A 21,882-nucleotide genomic window follows, 5' to 3' on the forward strand; every position below is an offset into this window, starting at 1 on the left:
CGGCTTCTGATAAATCTCCGGCGCAGCAGTTTAAAGAAGCAAAATAGAAAATGCAGCACGGATAAGCGTGTGACAAAGGCGGGTGCCATGAATGCTGGCCGCAGTATTCTGAACGGAACGGACGGTTTTATAAAGCGTAAAAGCACTCGCGTCACGCCTTCTCAGCTATTCAAGTGCCACGGACGCCCGCCGCCACGCATTTGGAGCTGCTCTTTTGGCCCTCTAGGCACGCATTTTAGGTACTGGCTAAGGCGTTGCGCTGCTGAGCACGAGGTCGCGGGTTCGATTCCCGGCCGCGGCGGCCGCTTTTCTGATGGAGGCGAAAAGCAAAAACGCCCGTGTGTACGAGATTTCGGCGCACAATAAAGATGCCCAGGTGGTGAAAATTATTCCAGAGCCCTCCACTACGGCGCGCCTCATCGCCTGCGTTGCGTCGGCGCGTTAAACCCCAGAAATAATCAATCATTTTAGGTACCGTGGCTATGGGACGAAAGCTTGGCACAAGCAGAACGGCGTTGAAATGGACGTCTTCCGTTTTCCTACAGCAGAATGTTTAATAAGTTACCATCTGGTTTACATTTTGCAGCTGACATTCAGCCATTTCTGAAAGGACGTGTTCGACAAGAATTTCCCGCATAAATTTATTTTGAATATCAACCTATTGAACAGAACTCTGTCGGAAGATGTTCACATGTGAGGCCATGTAAGTACATTTTTTTTAGTTACATGTGCCCACGTCAGTCACTACTCATCTCAAAGCAATCACTACGTGGGTATTGGAAAGAAAAAGCCGACCTTCAGTGCACATGTACCGCGTCGGGAGCAGTGAAACCACACCCAAGCTTCCCATTGGCTGCGACGCTTCCGACATTGCCGCTGAGGTGTATTAGCCAAAGGTTAGGCCACACATCCCGACAGCGGTATGTATTCAAACCTCCGCGAAAGCATCAAGTAATCCATTCTACCAAGAGTCCGGCGTCCGGCGCCTTTAGTAGCGGAACGGCTGCGAAATTTATAGCAGCTGGGCGGGTGGGTTCGGAAACCCGGATTGGCTCCGGGGCCAGAATGGCGATTAGCACGGCAATCTGCACCCAAACATGTTTTGTGGCGGCAGGACAAATTAGGGGAGCGATGGTTGATAGTGAAGCGTTATGTTCACATGGTGTTGCACAGGGCAATGCACTCTATTTAGAAGCTGCCATGATAGCCCGAGCTGAGTGTGCCATTTATGGTCGCGAGCGTGGGACTCTTGAAGCTATGCGCCAGTGTTCACTTCTGCTTGACGTAACAATGCAGCTTGATGGGCGGCAGTGAAGCCTCAAGCAAAGACAAATGTTTACGAAACACTGTGTGCATAGTCGTTGCCGTCGCTGGTGATAAATGGGCTAACAACGCTGAACGTGAGGCATTTTCTCCGAGCACGCCTAAGAAGCGTGGCTGTTATAAGATGGCTAGCAGCCACTGAAAAACTGCCATACGCGAATAATAACACTTTACCGTGAAGAACAGCACTGCCAAACGGAGACGACAATAAGGGTAGACACAGGGGATCCCAGAGTGTGTACGTCGCCTTATCTTGGTCTCCGTCTTTGCGTCGCTGTTTTTGAAGTAATTGTGTCAATCCAACACGCCCAAAAGTCACGTTGGCGGCGCCAGTATTCTTTCAACAGGGAAAGTTATTCGCGTGGCGCGCTGTGTGATGTCTATTAATCAATAAGTTCCGTCACCACTTCCCTCTTTCAAGTTGCACACCGGTGGTTTGATTTTTTTGAAGCACGTCGTGCCACAGGCGCTGGCAATCTGCATTGCAGATTAAGTGTGTCTTTGTTGCGTGTTTAATAAGCTGAGGCCATGTTTCTTTAGGTGACGCGTCCTATCATTTTGAAGATTCAAATAGCAGTATTTTCCAGAGATTCTTTAAGTGAAAGGTTCAATACTCAAATAGAGTTCAATATTTTTGGAGTTACCCTGTAAGAGGTTTTTTATACAAGATCCTTACAAATTCATTATCTTTTCCACGCATTATCTTGTATACAGCGGCTTGTCTAGTCACAGCTGATGTTCCACAGAAGAATCCTGCCTCCCTACCTGTCGAAGGCCCGTCTGTTCTCCCGCACAGTCAGGCTCCGTCCAGCTCCCATCTGAATGTAGGTCCTGACTTGAGGCTCTGCCTTCTCCATGGCCAGCCGCTCGATCTCTTCGATGCTCCACGACGACGACGCAGGACTCGATGACATTGCTTTATGGGACACTAGTTTTTCGCATGCGCACCTGGAACATTTCGGCATATTTATGCGGATTCATGTAGTTGGCACAAAATAAAGTAGGTCTCATAAGGCTATTTTACCTCAGTTGAAATGCCAAATACCGACAAATACCAGACGTCACAAGGGTTTCTTGCAGCATTAAAAGCTCAAAGCAAGAGGACTGCACTTGTTGAGTCGTGTGGGGCTGTGCTTCACGTTTCTTGAGAAAGCGGGGGACCTCGGAGTACTCTCATTTAGGCGTCTCTACAGTTCAGAAGGTCCCACAAATAAAGCTGCCCTCTGCTGCCACAGACGGCTGACCTTTTATCACTTCGTGCATTCTTCCTTTCCCAATGTTTTTACCGCATGCGTATGACGTCGCAGTATAAATGAGGTAGATAGCAACATAGTCTACGTCACCAGCTCTGCGTAATCTCGCACCGGCACATTTGCCCACATTCCGACGGCCATATTGAGTACGAAAAAAAAGTCAAAGTAGGTCAGGAAGGAATCACCTTATGTTCGCCGATGTTATGAAAGACGATTACGTGCACTTTATATAAGTCGCTTATATACTTGGGGAAAAGCTTGATTCAGAAGGCGCCCCAATTTACTTTGTTCTTTTACCTTGATCCACACTACTGCAACACGGAAAGCACCACTAAACGAAGAAGTGAAGAACTGATTCGGTCAGACTTTATTTACAACATTGTTCTTGCGCGACTACAAGTCACTTCGCTAAAAGAATGTTGAGGAATCTTTGCAATGAAGGAGTTGCATTTTTCGGAACACGTGCCACGTACACATCCAAATGAGTTTTATGAACTAAGTACACCGTGTATTTTCTGATTAGTTATTGTTCACATAGAACCCCACTTGGTGATTACGCCATAAAAAGAGTTTACGTCAATATACAACCCCCTTGTTGACTGGTGCTTTATTCTCCGTTTGCATTCGTACGCCCATTTATCCGTGTTCTGTCTGTTCGCGGTTGGAAGGCTGGAGACTGACTTCTGACGTCACAGGGGAGGGGGGCGATGGCCTACAGTTTTTATTCTTAACGGGAAGGAGACTGTGACATTATATTTATGGTTGACAAGCCTGAAAATTCCGGACAATATCTTGGAAGTCATTACAAATGACTCCCACGATTTCCCGGACCTTAATTCCCGTCTAGGTCGAATAACCGCGTCATTTCGTAACACTCGCACCCACTGCAGCTTCGTTGCACTTACGTTACTAGTGATGACTGTATTATGTTCGCGCTCTTGCGGTATGTGGCCGGCGGTCCACTTAAATCAGCGCTGTTATTCACTACTCCCCGCGGTTTTGTTGTAGGTCTGGTTTTATAAGCACACCGGTCTACGACCGCAGCAAAGCCGGCTCTCTGCGACAGTGGAGATGGGATCTCGCTAGCGACCACCACCAGCACGAGATGGAGATAGAATGGTTCCGTAGAGCAGCTGGTCTTTTAGAGCGCAGTATACAGGTTAATTCGATCCAGAGTCCCTCGCGTTATGAAGTCGACGTCTGTTCGATTGGCCAATCCAACACGGTCGAAGCAGTTTGAATTTGGGACTTTGTTTTTGACTCAGATTGCATGGTAGAAAGCATCGTGTTTCAGTCATCATTCTCTCAAGAAAGGGGCTGTGAATTGTTTACCTCCCGCTTCCGGCAGCCGCTTTTCTGGATGAAGAGGAAAGCTAAAACCTCCTTGTTTGCTCGAGATTTCGGCGCGCGTTAAATATCCCCACGTAGTGAAAACACGGTGCGACTAATCGCATTTGCAGTGTCGGCGCGGTACATCCCCAAAATCGGTCAATTCATTTTTCTTACTTTCCTGCGTTCTATCTGTATTCCTACTTGAATCGTAAAATGAACTATAGCCTTGACCTCGCACTTCGCATTCAAATGACTATGACTGAGTATGAGCTCGTGAAAGTGTGGCTTTGATCTAATTTGACAATCCTCACCTATCTACATCAGCAACCGAAATACAGCTTGTTAGGTGTGAACGTTTTGGCTTACAAGTTTCTACTTATTAAGTTGCGCACTGTTGCTCGGGTGCACAATCAGGGAAATGTGCCTTCGGGCCATTGAGCAGGCGTCGAGTTGAATGTAGGCCACACTTTAATAAGTAGCGCTGGTCGATTTGAACCTACTATAAAACCGCGCGGATACCAAAAACAGACAGACGCAGTCGCAAAGACAGGCACGAGTGGGGACTCCCCGCTAGCTTTACTTATGGCAGGTAATAAACAGAAAATGGATGTGACGCAGCACTCGACTTCATAAAACCACTAAAGAAAACATCAAACATGCAAAAGTCAACACATTAAGTGGTGAAACCGACATCCACGGAACAAAAAGATGAAGAACTGATATATATAACACCTAAAGCCTCTCATTCATCAAGATATGCAATCAAACGCGCTAGCTGGGCCACAAACATGGCGCTGACGCACCAATTACCATTCGTTTCAATCACCAGGACGTAATAGCTTCCGCGTGTGCGCGTGTCCCGGTACGTTACTAGTATCTGGGAAACCACAAATTGAGGTGAACAATTACACGTTTTTTAGTGGAACTCTTCGATTTCAGGCTCAGACTCATAGCGAACTTTCGAGGGGCAAGCCGGTATTCGTTTATGACATACATTGCTGTGGCGTGGGGAATTCTCGGAATCCCTGCGGCCTAACCATGGCAAGTCCGAGAGTACAAATCAAATAGCCCCAGTGTTGCTCAAGACGGATGCCGGTGGATGCTCTTTGAGAATGCGCGGAAAGATCGAACTCTAAAAGGCGTGGAAGGCCACCGCATTCATGTGCCGATTTTTTTAATTGGACAAACAGTTGGTGCTATATCACTGAGAGGCTGTCTGTTTGGTTGTTGTTTTCTTGCGTTGAGAATTTTACTTCAACGCTATTTACATGACAATTTCTTTTGCAACTAGTCATGCTGACTTTCATCGCCACCATGTTTGAGTCCACTGCAGGAGGAGAACCTCTCCCAAGTTCCTCCAGCCATTCCTGTCTTGATATGCCATGGTACATTTTGATTTCACTCCTCCGCCGAGTTTATAGTCTTCGTGTGCTTCTAGTTCCGTCTTTCGGTAGCTGAAAGACCAGCTTTAGCTTTTAAGGAGGGCTTTTGCAGCGGACAGATTACCACAACTCCTAGACTACAGACCTCATCATGTGTGTCGACTATGATGAGCGTTCGTTCTCTCCCTCTTTCAGTCTCTCGGTAGCCTGTGTGCTAAAATTGCCGCGAACCATGCATTGGATTTGTTTATTTACGTTTTCTTTTTACCGCCCGGCTGCGGCGGTCTGTGTTATCTGTGTGCCAAGAAAAGCGCGTGTTCCATTCTTTATTTGCATGCCACACATGTTATCTCTCTCTTTTAATACAGAGAGCGCTTCCAACTAACGCCAACAGCTTAGAATAATCTTCTTTGATCTACAATGTTCTGGATGTCAATGGACGGTTCGCGAAACACTCGCGCCGAAACATAAAAGCGTGCAGAGCAGACGCCGCGGTATTCGACTCGCCGACTGTAGCCTCACACGTCACTTTGTTGACTGCTGCTTCGCCGCAGGTGTATTCTTTGGGTTGTTAGGGGAGCACACGTTAGCTTCAATAAGCGTGCTTGCCTTAAAGACAACTACGTCGTCTTTGGTCTCATGACATCTGGTGGAAGTGCTAGGTACGCACTCTTTACGCTCCCAACAGCCTATGGAAAACACCAAGTCAGTCCAGCTAGAGCCAGCCGCAGACTGCAAGGTCTCCCGCCCGAGTTTGGTATCGTGCCAGACGGAACCGAAAGAACGACCACTGCAACCACCACCATGGTGCAAGAATCAACGTCACCAATCGTCCTGGAGCCGCCCCCCGAACCGCCATTATTCCCATGAGTCACCGCAGAAGACCCAGAAGAATGGTTGAAGAAACTGGAGCGCGTCCGGATCTTCAACAGGTGGGACGACGAAAAAACGTTCCGGCATGTCTTTTTTTACTTAGAAGATTCAGCTCGGACTTGGTTCGAGAACCACGAGAGCTCGTTGACCAACTAGACTCAACTCAAAAGCGACTTCCTTAAGAATTTTACTACCGTAGTGAGAGAAGAACGCGCTGCGCTTCGCTTGAAACTCGAACGCAGCACCCCAACGAAGGGGTCATGATCTTCGTCGAGGATATGAAGCGACTTTTTCGCCATGCGGACCCAGAAATGACGGAGGAAAAGAAACTAAGGTTTGTGATGCGAGGGGTAAAGCAATAGCTCTTCGCGTGCCTTGATCGCAACCCCCCCTCCCCAAGACCGTGTCCGAATTCGCGTCTGAGGCCGCCGTGATGGAGAAGACGCTGGGAACTTCGAAAGAGGCAGTACGATCGCCCGGTCAATGTGCTGGTGTCCGACACGATCCGTGCCGCTGATATTAGCTCCGACACACTGCGCCAGACCATCGAAGCAGTGGTCAGGGAGGTGCTTCGGAAGCTTTTTCCAAAGACGCCGCAACGTCCAGTGCCTTCCCCGACTGACGACATCGGCGAAGAAGTTCAACACTCACTCGGGGCTTCTACGCCATCCGAAGCACCTCGCGAGCAACAAGCCATGACCTACTCAGCAGCTGTTCATCAACCCCGCCCTGCTCCGACCCGCCGTCAAGAGGCCCCGCCATACCGCCGTTCACTGTTGCCTGCCCGAACCCCTGTACCCCAATTCCAGACGAAAAGGAAGACCGACATGTTGCGAATGTCCCATAAACGTCCGCTGTGCTACCACACCGTAGAGACCAACCACATCTACAGTCGCTGCCCCTACAAGAGGCTCGGTTTGGAGGGTTCTTCGTCGACGCACCACGCCCCCTACCCGGACAGCACCCTACTGAGATCGAGGAATACCTGTCCAACACCAAAAAGGTCCAGCGCGCTTCAACCGCACGGCGTCGCCATACCCATACCGATTACCAAGCCACCAAAGCAACGAAGAACTCCCCCGTGGAAGGTCCCCCAGCCCACGCGGGGGAAACTAAACGCAGCAACTTCTGGAGGTAAAGTGGCACAGGAAAAACGAAAACGCTTCACGACGAAAGGACGCACCCAGCACCATGGCCTCAGCCCGACGACCCGATCTAACCCTGACGAGACTCCCGAACACGACGACAACGACACGACGACAACGACACGACGCGACGCGTATCCAAAATGGACGAACGTACCGCTGAGAACACGGCAATGACGACACATAGTGCCCGACCGCCTACATGCACAAGCCGAGATACGACGCCCCGACGCACCCGAAGCTCGAGAAAAGCAGCGTCCGAAGTTCAGTTGCCCATCGACGACATTGACGTAGACGCCCTTTTCGACACGGGAGCCGACTACTCAGTAATGAGCGAGTCATTGGCGTCTAAGCTGAAGAAAGTTACGAGAAGATGGGACGGACCGCACGTACGCACAGCACCAGGCCATCTCGTAACTCCAAGTGGGACATGCACATCGCGCGTCACTATAGACGGCACCACGGACTCTCCTGCGTTCGTCATTTGCCTAACTTCTCCCGCGATGTAATTCTTGGAATGGCCTTTTTGACGGACAACGGTGCAGTAATTGATCTGGAGACAAGGTTGATAACTTTTGCCTCTGATCACTCCACGACGCCGGTACCGAACCCTGAACACCGTGTTACTGTAAGTATTGCCGACGATCACGTCACCCTGCCACCCCGAGCAAGATTGATGACCACCGTCTACCCTGCGGATGCTTGTCCCGACATCGACGCTATCGTAGAGAGTGACCAAAGTTTGCTTCTCGGCCGTGGTGTCTCGGTCGCAAGCGGCATTGCGCGCTTTAAGGAACGCAAATGCCACGTTTTGGTCACTCATTTCACCGAAGAATACCAGCACTTAAACAAGGGCGCTGCAATAGCGTTCGTGGAAGAAACGCAAGAAGCAAGCGGCGTGATCTCGGTCGCCAACTTTGAACGCGCACGTGCAGATGCTTTCAAGCTCCCGCATCATCTCACGTGAACCTGGCGCCGCAAGAAAACGGTGGCCAATTATTGAATTTGCTCCGTCGCAACAGCGAGTGTTTTTCGTCGAACTCAAAATTACGCGAGACACTCCCAGCGAAGCACCGAATTATAACCGAAGATGGAGAATGACCTAACCGGCAGTCATCGTACTGCGCGTCTTCACACGAGCAGGAAGACATCCGGGCACCAGTCGAAGACATGCTCAGCGACGACTTTATACAGCCATCAAAAAGCCCCCGGGCTGTTCCGGTCGTACTCGTGAAGATAAAAAACGGCACATTGAGGATCTGCGTTGACTACCGGCGACTGAACAAAATTACCAAAAAGGACTTGTATCCCCTTCCCCGAATCAACGACGCCCTCGACCACCTGTGCCACGCAAAGTACTTCTCTTCGATGGATTTGAAGACTTGCTACTGGCAAATTGAAGTCGACTAGAGAGACTAAGAGAAAACTGCATTCATAACCCCGGACGGCCTCTACGAGTTCACGGTGATACGTTTTGGGCTTTGCACGGCACAAGTAATGTTTCAAATAGTCATGGACACTGTGCTAGATGTTCTAAAGTGACACACCTACCTCGTATATATCGACGACGTTGTGTTATTCTCCCGGACTTTCGACGAACACCTTACAAGGTTGTAGTCTGTACTCGAGGCCATTTGTACGTCGGGGTTAACGCTGAATCCCTGAAAAGTGCCGCGTCGCGTACAAGGAGCTCAAGTGTTTTGGGCCACGTCTTCAACGCCGCGGGAGTCCTCCCTGACCCAGCGAAAACTTCAGCCACAGCGAAATTCCAAAGTCCGAAAGACAAGAAGGTCATGCCAATGTTTATCGGACTGTACGCTTACTACCGGCGCTTCGTCGCAAACATCGCAGGCATCGCACAACCACTCACGCGCTTGACGGAAGATAGCACCCCTTTCAGCTGGGAAAGCGCCTAAGCGGAAGCATTTTGCGAGCTGCAACAACGCCTGCAAAGCCCGCCTGTGCTGGCTCATTTCGACGAAAACGCCGAAACAGAAATGCACACTGACGCCAGTGATATAGACTTAGGTGCCGTCCTCGTCCAAAACCAAAGCGGTGGCGAAAAGGTAATCGCGTATGCCAGCCGTGGCCTGTCACGGGAGGAGAAAAACTACTCTGTCGGCGAGAAAGAGTGCCTCGCTATTATATGGGCCATTTCAAACTTTCGCACATACGTGTATGGTAGACCGTTAAATTTTTTGACAGGCCACCACGTGCTGTGCTGGCTCGCCAATTTGAAGGACCCCTCTGGCCGTCTCGGGCGATCGAGCTTGCGCCTACAAGAATTTGATGTCACAATCTATACCTACAAAAAGAAGTGCCCGACTGACTGAGTGACTGACTGACTGACTGACTCATTAACGGCCAGCCAAAACTGTTAGACCTAGAGACTTGAAATTTCACGAGTTTATTTGCGTCATTGAGTAGGTGCTCACTAACGCGGGTTTTTCAGAAATTGCCCTCCTAACCGAAGAAAAGGGCGAAATTGTGGTTTCACGAATTCGTCATTTTCTCGTTCACCCATTCACATATCGACGCGCTTTTTGCTGGTATAACTAGCCCTTAAGAATACCTAAAAAGTAGTTTTTGGAGTTCACCCTAACCTACACCAGCGAGCTGATTCCGCATTCCGGAACTAAAACGGTGTTCCTAAGTTTCTCAAATAAATCTTTCACCGATTCAGTAATCCAACTGCTTTTTGCTAGAATATGTTACTCATACAAATGCACAGAACTGTTTTTAAGGATTTCGGTCTGCGACGCCGCTAAAAGGGTCAAATTGTTTTTTTAAAAATGACACGGCCGATGAGCCAAAAAGGCCTGACAGGTTATGTACACGTCTAGCCAAACTGCTCTTTCAAACGGCTACAGATTGCAAGGGCACATTCTGATTACGGTTTTGTAGGTCAATATTTCTTAAATTTTAAAAATTCCACCATGGAGAGAGTGAAAAGCGGTAAAATAGTTTTTCAGATATTAATTTTTTTGCCGCCCGCAATCTGAGATATCGAATTGATTTTCGTTGGGATAGGCAACTTACGTATCTCAACACCGTTATACAAGATTTTTAAAGACACCCTCCCAATAGAGGCAAGCGAGATTTCGGGAAAAGACTGTGTTTTTACACTTTCGTAAATAACCACCCAGCCAGTTGATATCTCCCATTCGTTTTTTCTTGAAAATGCTGCCCATTTAATTGCCAAAAAACCACTTTCAGGATTTTGTCCTGACATGCGGATAAGAATGCCAGCGAATTTTTTTATCTGCATTCTTCTGGACGTAAAATTCAGTTGAATTTTCGCGCGTTCGCTTAGCGGTAGCCATCTGTTGACACCTTCAGCAACTACGGGTCTCCCGTAGGAGCAGGTGTCATATATTCTAAATGTAAAAGCGAAGACGTATCAGTAAAAAGCGCAAAGGTCAGCCCTCGACATCTGCTGGGACTTCCTGCAATCTCGCGCCTCCTGTAGGGAGCCCGTGTTACTTATGATAAAACTGTACCGGCGATCATCGTTCATATCTTCTGAGATAACACTTCCTACGAGGAAGAATACACCTCACCCAGACGGCCTCCATCATGTGTTCCCAGCGCAACCTCCTGCCGAATTCAAGTTGTGTTTGCAACCTGGCACTCTTCCTCATATCATATAAGGAGTGCAAGCAAACCAAGCTCCTTCTTCCATCCACTTTTCCGAACCTTGAGCTGTTGGAGAACCTGGTGACTAACAGCGATCTGGATGTCCAGGCAATACTTCCTCCAGAGCGAAGGCTGCCCACTCATCACATTGCTTTCTGAAATTGGGAACCACTCCCACTTCGCCGGCTGTATAAAACTTTTTTCACTCACTGACTCATTCGCTCAAACGCGCCATCTTGGTGCAATTTGTTTTGCGAGAGTTGGAGTAAAACACGAGTACCAGTCGTTTCACATTACCACGACGCGCCTGCAGTAGGAGCCTGTGTACTGACAGTAGGCAGACGCTCCCGAGTGTGTACCGCTTCCAAATGAAGTAGCCTAATATGGCGACTAACAAATACCAATTGCTGTCCCTAATATAATGGCCCACCCGGGCACCACTGGGTACTACCGCTAGTAGTCTATAAAACGGGCACGAAACCCTCCGATGCCAACTGTCTGTCCCGGGCGCCAGTCAACCCAGCACCTCAAGACTGATAAAAACCGCAGGTTCTTCGGAGTCGTGACTGAGTGCAGCGACCTAGCCACCAAGCAGCGTGCTGACGCCGAGGTACGAGTCATGATCAACTACCTCGAAGGACGCAACTTCGCCGTGCCTAGGGCCTTCAAACGCAACTTACCGGCATTCAGCCTAAAAAACTCCGTCTTCGTGAACAAAAATTTCAACCGCGGAACCAGAACAAATTATCTTTTAGTCGCACCCCTAGACCTTCGTGACAAAATTTTGGAAGCCAGCCACGACGACCCGTCATCCGGATATCTCGACACTGCAAGCACTATTGGAAAAATAAAGGCGAAGTACTACTGGCCCCCCATTACAACCGATGTGCCCACTACGTCCGGAGCTGCCGTGACTGCGAGCGACGAAAAACGCCGCCGACGAGACCCGCCGGACTTCTGCAGCCGATCGCCGTCGCATTGCGGCCCTTTCAACAGATTGGAATGAACTGTTTGGGCCAGTTTGATAGTTCACGATCCGAGAACAAGCGGTTTGGCACAGCGACAGAATAGATGACGCGCTATGCAGAGACCACCGCTCTTCCGAGGGTAACTGCTCAAGAATTCGCAAAGCTCTTAATAAGCCAATTTGTTGCAACATGGATGTCTTGAAGTCCTAATCACGGACCACGGAATAACCTTTACTGCATAGCTCATCCAAGGAATCTTACGCTACAGCAAGATGGATCACCGAAGCACGACGGCTTACCACCCACAAACCGAACCGACTAACGGAATGTTTGAACAAGACGATTGCAGATATGCTGTTCATGTACGTTGAGGTTGAACATACGACATGGGGCGAAGTGCTCCCGTATGTGAGGTTTTCGTACAACACGGCATTACAAGAAACCACGCAGATGACACCGTTCGAGCTTGTCTACGGAAGACGGCCGACTGCGATCCTCGACGCCCTGTATCCCCGCGTGGAAGATGACGACATCAACCCCGACGTCCAAGGATATATTCAACGTGCGGAGGAGGCCCGCCAGCTGGCTCGAGTTCGTACAACGGACCAGAAGCTGGTGGACGCCGGACACTACACCCTCCGACGCCGAGATGCGGAGTACCACCCTGGGAATCTTGTGTTGGTTTGGGCTCCCATCCAACGACGCGGACTTAGTGAGAAGTTCTGCGACGGTATTTCGAACCCTACTGTATTCTACGACGTGTAGGCCAACTTGCCTACGAGGTAATCCCCGACGATGATTCGGCAACATGCCGACGATGCCCGCGGCCGGACGTCGTCGACGTTGTTCGCCCGAAAACTTACACGCAAGATGAGAGACATTTGTGTTGTTTGTTCGGACTTTCCTTTATTTTAGCATCGGGTCGAGGCACTTTTAGAGGGGGGGAATGCCGCGAACCATGCACCATGCGTTGGGTTCGTTGTTTATGTTTTGCTTTTACCGCCCGGTTGCGCCGGCTGTGGTATCTGTGTACCAAGGGAAGCGCGTGTTCCATCCTTTAATTGTATGCCGGGCGTGTTATCTCGTTCTCCTTTGATAGGGAGAGCGTTTACAACTAACTTGAACAGCCTCGAATAATCTTCTTTGATATGCAATGTTCTGGATGTCAATGGACAGTTTGAGAAACACTCGCGCCGGAAGACGCCGTGGTATTCGACTCACAGACGCTTGCCTGCACACGTCACTTTGTTGACTGCTGCTTCGCCGGCTGTGTATTGTTGTTAGGGAAGCAGAAGTTCGCTCCAATAAACGTGTTTTCCTTCAGGACAACTGTGTCGTCTGTGGCTTCGTTACAATATGATAGTTCAGCGCCAGCCAGTTTTCGGATTTGATGCCATGCAAAGCGAACGTTCTCCGGTTATTTTGAGCTATGATGTTTACTACTACCTAAGTTTGTTCTTTGATATGGGATGCTAGTTTCACACCCCTAAGCATTGCTTCAATACCTTTTCTATTGCTCGCAGGGCTGCTGTGGCGGTTCTTTAAAACGCCTAGTAATGAGGTCGCCAAGCAAGTTTCTGTCCCCTTCGTAATCGCTGCCAATGCGCATTGTTCGCACACGGTGAGGGTCGGTATTCCTCATTATTTAGGCGTGCTTGTTCATTACCTTTAAAGCATAATAATTCTTCTGTGTATTTCTTTAACTAGTTTCAACCCTTGCAACTTGCCTAAGGTAGGTATTTGTATGCCGCTCTACGCTAAATTGGATCCTTCGTGCGCGTAGGTTTTACATTTTTGTTTATTTTTCATCTGTATTCCCTTAGCTTTCTGAGTGCGGCTCCAAGAGCCTTTCGCGCCATTTTTTACCTGATTCACTGAAGGTTACCCGGTACGCAAATCTGAAGATGCTTCACTCAACCGTATCCCTTGCTTCCTTAGTTTAAGCCTAATTAATTCCCCATGAAAACAGTCTGCAAACAATTTTGGAGGCTCAGTATTTCATCGCATCTCTCTCTTATAATAGGTACCTTTACACTCTCCTTGAAAAGAATTATTATGCCAGTTCAACCTCGGTCTATCTTAAAGAGTACAAAACGGATCTGTTTTTAAAGAGTTGCAATTTCTTTAAAATTCAGCCATGACAATTTCTAATTGCACCATGGGAAAAGAAAGGGGAGGATGCAAGTAACGGCATCACAATTTTCTACCGATGACGATGAAGACGGGTGGTACGGTGGTTTGGCTCGAGTTGTCATGGGCGAATTGTAAATGGATCCTTTGTAAATAGATCGCACCTTCATCAACCATGGTTCATGCCATCTACCCTGCCGCCATTTAAAATGCTTTGATTGAAATTGCACTGTTGATCCTCATCCTGGTTCCCCAGCTCTACCCCGCGCCAGCTCTTGATGTGATCTCCTTAAGCCCACGAAACGTGTCAGCCCGCCCTAGCCACGGTGAGGCATGAACGTTACAATTCGCCAACCTTGTGTCCCCTGCCTATGACCCGCCGATACCAGCCGACCTGACTAACTACTACCTGACCTGAAGCCAGCGACGACTCGTAGCCCAGTTCTTCGGCGTCCCTCCAAGAGCTTTGAATGCCTCTTCTGGCCTCGGCGGGCCGGTAATTCGTGATCTTGGTGGTTTCTCGAGCAAAGCATCTGCACGACACGTTTCATCGTCGCCGGTAGGGAATTGCGATGGCGTTACGTGCCACTATTCACTCCTTTTGTTTGTTGTTAAACTGTACCTATTGATGTAACGTGGTGGCAGGACAGATGACACGAACCATGGTGGATGGTCAAACTATATATATATAAAACGTGATGCAACGTATTTACAATTCGGCTATAAGAATGTGTCTTCCAAGTGTTTATTTATTTATACATACTGCAGCCCTTCTTAGGGCTATTGTAGGAGTGGACTTACAAATTATCAATTCATAAAAAGCAGAAACAAACACATGAGCGCATGGCATAAATGGTATGGTTTACAATACTACACAAAATACGGAATGAAGAAAGGCAAGACCAAAGGAAACAATGCAACATAGAAATCTTTATTTAACACGCCTTTTATATTGCCGCGAACCATGCATTAGGGTTGTTTATTTGTGTTTTGCATTTACCGCCCGGATGCGCCCGTCTGTGTTATCTCTGTGCCAATGGAAGCGCGTGTTCCATTCTGTCTTTCTATGCGGCATGTGTTATCTGTTCTGATAGGGAGAGCATTCCGATCTAACGTGAACAGCCCGGAATAATCTTCTTGGATCTACAATGTTCTCAATGCGAATCGATGGTTCGAGAACCATGCGTGCCAAAAGATAAAAAGCCTGCAGAGCAGACGCCGGGGTGTTTGATTCTGCGACGCTCGCCGACGCACGTCACTTTGTTGACCGCTGCTTCGCCGCCTCTGTATTTTCTTGAGTTAGGGGAGCACAAGTTCGCTCCAATAAACTTGTTTCGTTTTCAAAACAACTGCGTCGTCCTTGGTTTTGTGATATCTGGCGGAGGGGCGGGGTACGCACCCTTTATGCCCACTACAACCTGTGGAAGCCGCCAATCCAGTCCAACAAGAGCCAGCCTCCACCTGCAAGATTTACCACCCGAGTTCGGTCTACTACCGGAGAAAGCGAAAAAGAAAGACGTCGCAACCAGCACTATGGTCAACCAAGCCAATCCTCCCGTCGTTCTGCAGCAGCCACGGGGACCGCCATCATTCCGAGGAGCCCCCGCAGAATACCCACATCAATGGTTGAAGAAACTGGAGGGCGTCCGGAAGTTCAACAGCTGGGACGACCTAGAAACGTTCCGGCATGTTTTCTGTTACTTGGAAGGTTCGGCTCGCACTTCGTTCGAGAACCACGAGAGCTTTTTGACAAACTGGGCTTAGTTCAAATGCGAGTTCACTACGACCTTTACTACCGTGGTCAGAAAAGAACGCACAGAGCTTTTGCTTGAAACTCGAACGCAGCACCCCAACGAAGGAGTCATGATCGTCGACGAAATGAAAGTACGTTTCCGGCGTGCGGACCCAGAAATGACAGAGGAAAAGAAACTAAGGTTTCTAATGCGAAGAGTAAAGCAAGAACTCTTTGCTTACCTTGTCCGCAACCCCCGTAAAACGGTGGCCGAATTCGCGTCTGAGGCTGCCGCGATGGAGAAGACGCTAGAAATTAGAACGAGGCAGTACGACCGCCCTGTCAACGCGCTGTTCTCGGAGACCATCGTTGCCGCAACTGGAAGCTCCGATACATTGCGCGAGACTATCCGAGCAGTGGTCAGGGAGGAGCTTCAGAAGCTTTTTTCAACGACCCCGCAACCTCAAGTGACTTCCCTGACCGACGCAATCCGAGAATTCCAAAACGCACTGGGAACTTCTACGCCGTCGGAAGCACCCCGCGAACCTCAAGCGATGACCTACTCCGCGGCTGTTCATGGACCCTGCCACGATTCAACACGTCGTCAAGAGGCCCCGCCCTGCCACCGCCCACTGTCGCCCGCCCGACCCCCTGCAGTACGAAACCAGATACTGAGGATGACTGACGTATGGCGAACACCGGATAATCGTCTTCTGTGCTACCGCTGCGCAGTGGCCGACCACATCTACGGTAGCTGCCATACAAGAGATTTGGTCTTCGTGGTTTCTCCGTCGACGCACCACGCGCCCAACCCGGCCAGCGCCCATCTGACATTGAAGAATACCTGTCCAACACCAGCCGTGGACCAGCCCGTTTCAACCGTTCGCCGTCGACCTCCCCGTACCGGTCACCGGACTGCCGTAGCAGTGCTGACTTCGCACGTGGAGGGTCCCCCAGCCCACGCGGGGGAAACTAAAGGCGGCAACTTCTGGAGGTGAAGTTGCACAACGGCGGAAAAACGAAAACCCTCCAACGACGCAACGATTCGCCGAAGACTGTAACTTACGACATGCCCTCATCCCGACGACCCGGCCTAACCCTGACGTGACTCCTGAACACGACGACAACCACACGGCGCGACGCGTACTTGACATGACCGAACCTGCCGCTGAGAGGACGACAACGACGACGCAAAATACCCGACCGTCAACACGCACAAGCCGAGATGCGACGCCCCAACCCACCCGGAACTCGAGGAAGGCAGCGTCCGACGTCCAGTTGTCCATCGATGGCTTTGTCGTAGTCGCCCTCATCGACACGGGAGCCGACTACTCGTTGATGAGCGGTTCATTCGCGTCTAAGCTGAAGAAAGTTAGCACAAGATGGGACGGTCCGCATATACGCACAGCAGGAGGCCATCTCGTAACGCCAAGTGGAACGTGCACATCCCGCGTCACCATAGACGGCACAACGCACTCTGCGGCGATGGTCATTTAGCCTAACTGCTCCCGCGACGTAATTCTCGGAATGGACTTTGTGACGGACAACTGCGCAATAATTGATCTGCAGACCAAGTCGATAACTTTTTCCTCTGATCACTTCATGACGCCGCCACTGAACCCTGATCACCGTGCTGCTGTAAGGATCGCCGACGATCACGTCACCCTGCCACCCCGCGCAAGCTTGATGATCGCCGTCTACGGTGAAGATGCTGCTCCTGAGGTCGACGCTATCGTAGAGGGTGACCAAAGGTTGCTTCTCAACCGCGGTGTCTCCGTCGCAAGAGGCATTGTACGCTTCAAGCAATGCAAATCCCATGTTTTGTTCAGTAATTTCACTGAGGAGTACCAGGATATAAACAAGGGCGCTGCAATTGCGTTCCTCGAAGAAACACAACAAGCAAGTCAAGTGATCGCAGTCGCTAACTTTGAATGTGCACGCGCAGATGCTTCCAAGCCGCCGCAACCTTTAGACGTGAACCCGACGCTGCCGCAAAAAATTCGGGACAGATTACCGGATTTGCTTCCCGGACAGATTACCGGATAGCGAGTGTTTTCCGGCAAACTAAAAATTACGTCAGACACCACTAGCGAAGCACCGAATTATAAGCGAAGATGGAGCCCGACCTACCCTACAGTCACCGTACCGCGTCTCTTCACACGAGCGGGAAGCCATCCGGACTCAAGTCGGCGACATGCTCAGTGACAAAATAATACAGCCACCAAAAAGTGCGTGGGCTGCGCCGGCCGTACTAGTGAAGAAAAAAGACACCACATCAAGGTTCTGCGTTGACTTCCGGCGACTTAACAAAATCACCAAAAAGGACGTGTACCCCCTGCCACGAATCGACGATGTCCTCGACCACCTCTGCCATGCGAAGTACTCCTGATCGATGGCTCTGAAGACCGGCTACTGGCAAATTGAAGTGGACGACAGAGACCGAGAGAAGACTGCATTTATAACCCCGGATGGCCTATACGAGTTCAAGGTGATGCCTTTGGGGCTGCAAACGGCGCCAGCAACGTTTCCAATAGTCATGGAAACTGTGCTTGCTGGCCTGAAGTGGCACACTTGCCACGTATACCTCGACGACATTGTCGTATTCGCCCAGACTTTCGACGAACACCTCGCAAGGTTGGAGTCTGTACTCAAGGCCATTCGACGTCGGAGTTAACGCTGAAGCCTGAAATGTGCCGTTTCGCGTACGAGGAACTAAAGTTCTTGGGCCACGTCGTCAATGCTGCGGGAGTCCTACCTGACCCAGCAAAAACTTCAGCCGTTGCAAACTTCCCAATGGCGAAAGACAAGAAGGGCGTGCGAAGATATCTCGGACTGTGCGCATACTACCGGCCCTGCGTCGCAAACTTCACACGCATTGCAGAACCACTAACGCGCTTGACGCAAGATAGCACCCCTTTCAGCTGGCAAAACGACCAAGAAAAAGCATTCTGCGAGCTGCAAAAACGCATGCAAAGCCTACCCGTGGTCGCTCATTTCGACGAAAACGCCGAAACGGAAATACACACGGACGCCAGTGATATAGGCTTGGGTGCCGTCCTCGTCCAAAAACAAAGCGGGTGCGAAAAGGTAATCGCCTATGCCAGCCGTGGTCTGTCGAAGGAGGAGAAAAACTACTCTGCCTCTGGGAAAGTGTGCCTGGCAATTACATGGGTGATTTCAAAATTTCGCCCATTCGTGTATGGAAGACCATTCAAGTTTGTGACAGACCACCACGGGCTGTGTTGGCTTAGCAAATTTGAAGGACCCCTCTGGCCGTCTTAGGCGGTGGAGCTTGCGTCTGCAGGAGTTCGACGTTACAGTCATCTATAAATCCGGCAGGAAACACCCTGACGCCCACTGCCTGTCCCGCGGCCCCGTCGACCCACCAGCACAACACTCTGATGAAGACAGCACGTTCTTCGGAATCGTGACGGAGAGCGACCTCGCCACCCAGCAGCCTGCGGAACCCGACTTACGCGTCATAATCGACTCCCTCGAGGGATGCAACGTCGCCGTACCTAGTATTTCAAACGCAGCTTACCAGCATTCAGCCTGAGAAACTCCATCCTCGTGAAGATGAATTTCAGCCCCGGAACGAGAACGAATTACCTTCTTGTCATCCCCGCGGACCTTCGTGACGAAATTTTGGAAGCGTGGCACGACGACTCGTCTTCCGGACATCTCAGCTGTTGCAACCGTGTCATCCCAGCGCTGACACCAGTTGTTGCGACCGGGCGGGGGCACCCGATTCGATCTCCATGGCCTCTGACATACGAGTGGTAGCGTGTATGATGCGAGCGCCCAGCAGCTGTTGCAGCCGTGAAGAAGTCCAGAAGCAGTAGGCTAACGTAACTGTTTACTTCATAGCGAGAGGTGAGCCGAAGCCAGAAAAAACAATGCCCCGACGGGCGAGGTTACAATACAGGACTCGAGCAGAGCGACCGCATGGATTGGCTGCTCAGACAGGAATGAATTTCAGCACTTGGGCTGCTTGTATTTATACCCAAAATCAGCAACGGTCAAACGCGAACAAGTAGCAACACGCCACGAACGTCACAGACACACACAACGCTGTTTCCACAGTTTGGGAGTCATCAATGGCCTCGTTACACGTGGAGTCCGAGAGAGGGGAGAGAGTGTCCTTCAAACATGCTGAGACATGCCTCACCGGGCCGGCAACCGTCGAAGTTTGAAGCGCGTTGAAAGCGAGGCGACTGGGCTGGGCATGTCGATGCGTTACTCACCGACGTGATGGCACCTGACGGCTGTGGGGCGCACGTCCGTGAAGAATGCCTGGGCGTGCCGCCGAATGTTGATCGCGCCGATAACGAAGCGTCTGAGACGGGCATGTCGAGGCGTGACTCACCGACACGCGGGAGCCTGACGTCTGTGGCGCACGTGGTGGCTTCGCAGGTGGTGGCTGATGCGGGGAAATACGGCAGCGTTGGCCGATTCGTAACAGCTTCTCCGCCGGGGGTCCGAGATCCCGATGGATAAGGGTCTTCAACCGTTGTCCGGAGGGATGCTTTCGAAGTGAAGTGCTCAGCAGACGCTCGACTCCAGGCCTGGGCTGTACGACCTTGCTGGAGCTTCACAGGGCCGACCGCTGGACGAGTAGTGGCTCCCCAAGAACGTCTCTGGTTTGGTCAGGCAAGCAACAGAACAGCACAGGAAGACACAACCGCATCGCCGGCAAGTGCGAAGACAAATCCACACTGAAGATCTACCAGGCTTTTAGTTGCGATGAAATACGCTAATAACTAACTACACTAGTTATATTTTAGCCCAGCAGTACTTTAGACAAGCACAAACTTGAAAGGTTACATTTCGCGTGATTGGAAATGTCCCCCACACAAAAAAGCGTAATCGTAAAGGGTGAAACCTACTTCAGGAAACACAAAGATATTGAGAAAGTCACGCGTCTATAGGCCATTTCTTGCCTTAAGAACTCCGACTTAAGCCATCAGCATTGCCATTCAATTTCCCCTTTTTGTACCGCACTTCAAACGTATACTGCTGCAGAGCCAGACTCCAGCGTAGGAGGCGACCGTTGTTGGAGGACATCGTGTGCAGCCACGTGAGAGAGCAGTGGTCGGTCTCTACTATAAACTTCGAGCCGGCGAGGTAACAGGCCAGTTTTTGCACCACCCAGATGAGACACGCACACTCCTTTTCGGAGGCGCTGTACGCTTCTTCACGAATCGTCAGCTTACGACTTGCGTACAAGACTAGGTGTTCCTCATTGTCGTCAGCTTTCTGACACAACACAACCCCCATCCCACGGTCACTAGCATCACACTGGACCACGAAGGGCTCTTAGTAGTCTGACGAGTTCAGCACAGGGTAGCTAGTTAGAGCGTTTTTCAGGTCGGCGAATGCCTGCTCTTTTGTTTCATCCCAACTCTGCCACCAGTGTTGCAACCGTGTCATCCCACCGCTGCCACCAGTTGTTGCAACCGTGTCATCCCAACGCTGACACCAGTTGTTGCGACCGGGCGGGGGCACCCAATCCGATCTCCGTGGCCTCTGACATACGAGTGGTAGCGTGTATGATGCGAGCGCCCAGCCGCTATTGCAGCCGTGAAGAAGTCCAGAAGCAGTAGGCTAACGTAACTGTTTACTTCATTGCGAGAGGTGAGCCGAAGCCAGAAAAAAACAATGCCCCGACAGGCGAGGTTACAATACAGGACTCGAGCAGAGCGACCGCATGGATTCGCTGCTCAGACAGGAATGAATTTCAGCGCTTGGTCTGCTTCTATTGATACCCAAAAGCAGCAACGGTCAAACGCGAACAAAAAAGTAGCAACACGCCACGAACGTCACAGACACGCACAACGCTCTTTCCACAGTTCGTGAGTCATCGATGGCCTCGTTGCACGTGGAGTCCGAGAGAGGGGAGAGAGTGTCCTTCAAACATGCTGAGACATGCCTCGGCCGGCCAGCAACCGTCGAAGTTTGAAGCGCGTTGAAAGCGAGGCGACTGGGCTGGGCATGTCGAGGCGTGACTCACCGACGTGCTGGCACCTGACGGCTGTGGGGCGCACGTCCGTGAAGAATGCCTGGGCGTGCCACGGAATGTTGATCGCGCCGATAGCGAAGCGTCTGAGC

The 21,882-nt window shown here is 50.5% G+C and overlaps 1 protein-coding gene across 1 annotated transcript in view; it reads right to left on the reverse strand.

Annotated features, from left to right (window-relative positions):
• LOC144175549 (2-Hydroxyacid oxidase 1-like) overlaps positions 1 to 21,882 on the reverse strand; it is a 98,514-nt gene that overhangs the window by 69,724 nt on the left and 6,908 nt on the right. Inside the window, exon 2 of the mRNA XM_077704620.1 lies at positions 2,089 to 2,271. Coding sequence (XP_077560746.1) covers positions 2,089 to 2,237 — 149 coding nt within the window. The 5' untranslated portion in view covers positions 2,238 to 2,271. The remainder of the gene's footprint in view (positions 1 to 2,088; positions 2,272 to 21,882) is intronic.

The sequence above is a fragment of the Haemaphysalis longicornis genome, unplaced genomic scaffold, assembly GCF_048455015.1.
Source record: "Haemaphysalis longicornis isolate Haplotype H1 unplaced genomic scaffold, Haemaphysalis longicornis Haplotype H1 scaffold_3, whole genome shotgun sequence".
NCBI lineage: Eukaryota > Metazoa > Arthropoda > Arachnida > Ixodida > Ixodidae > Haemaphysalis > Haemaphysalis longicornis.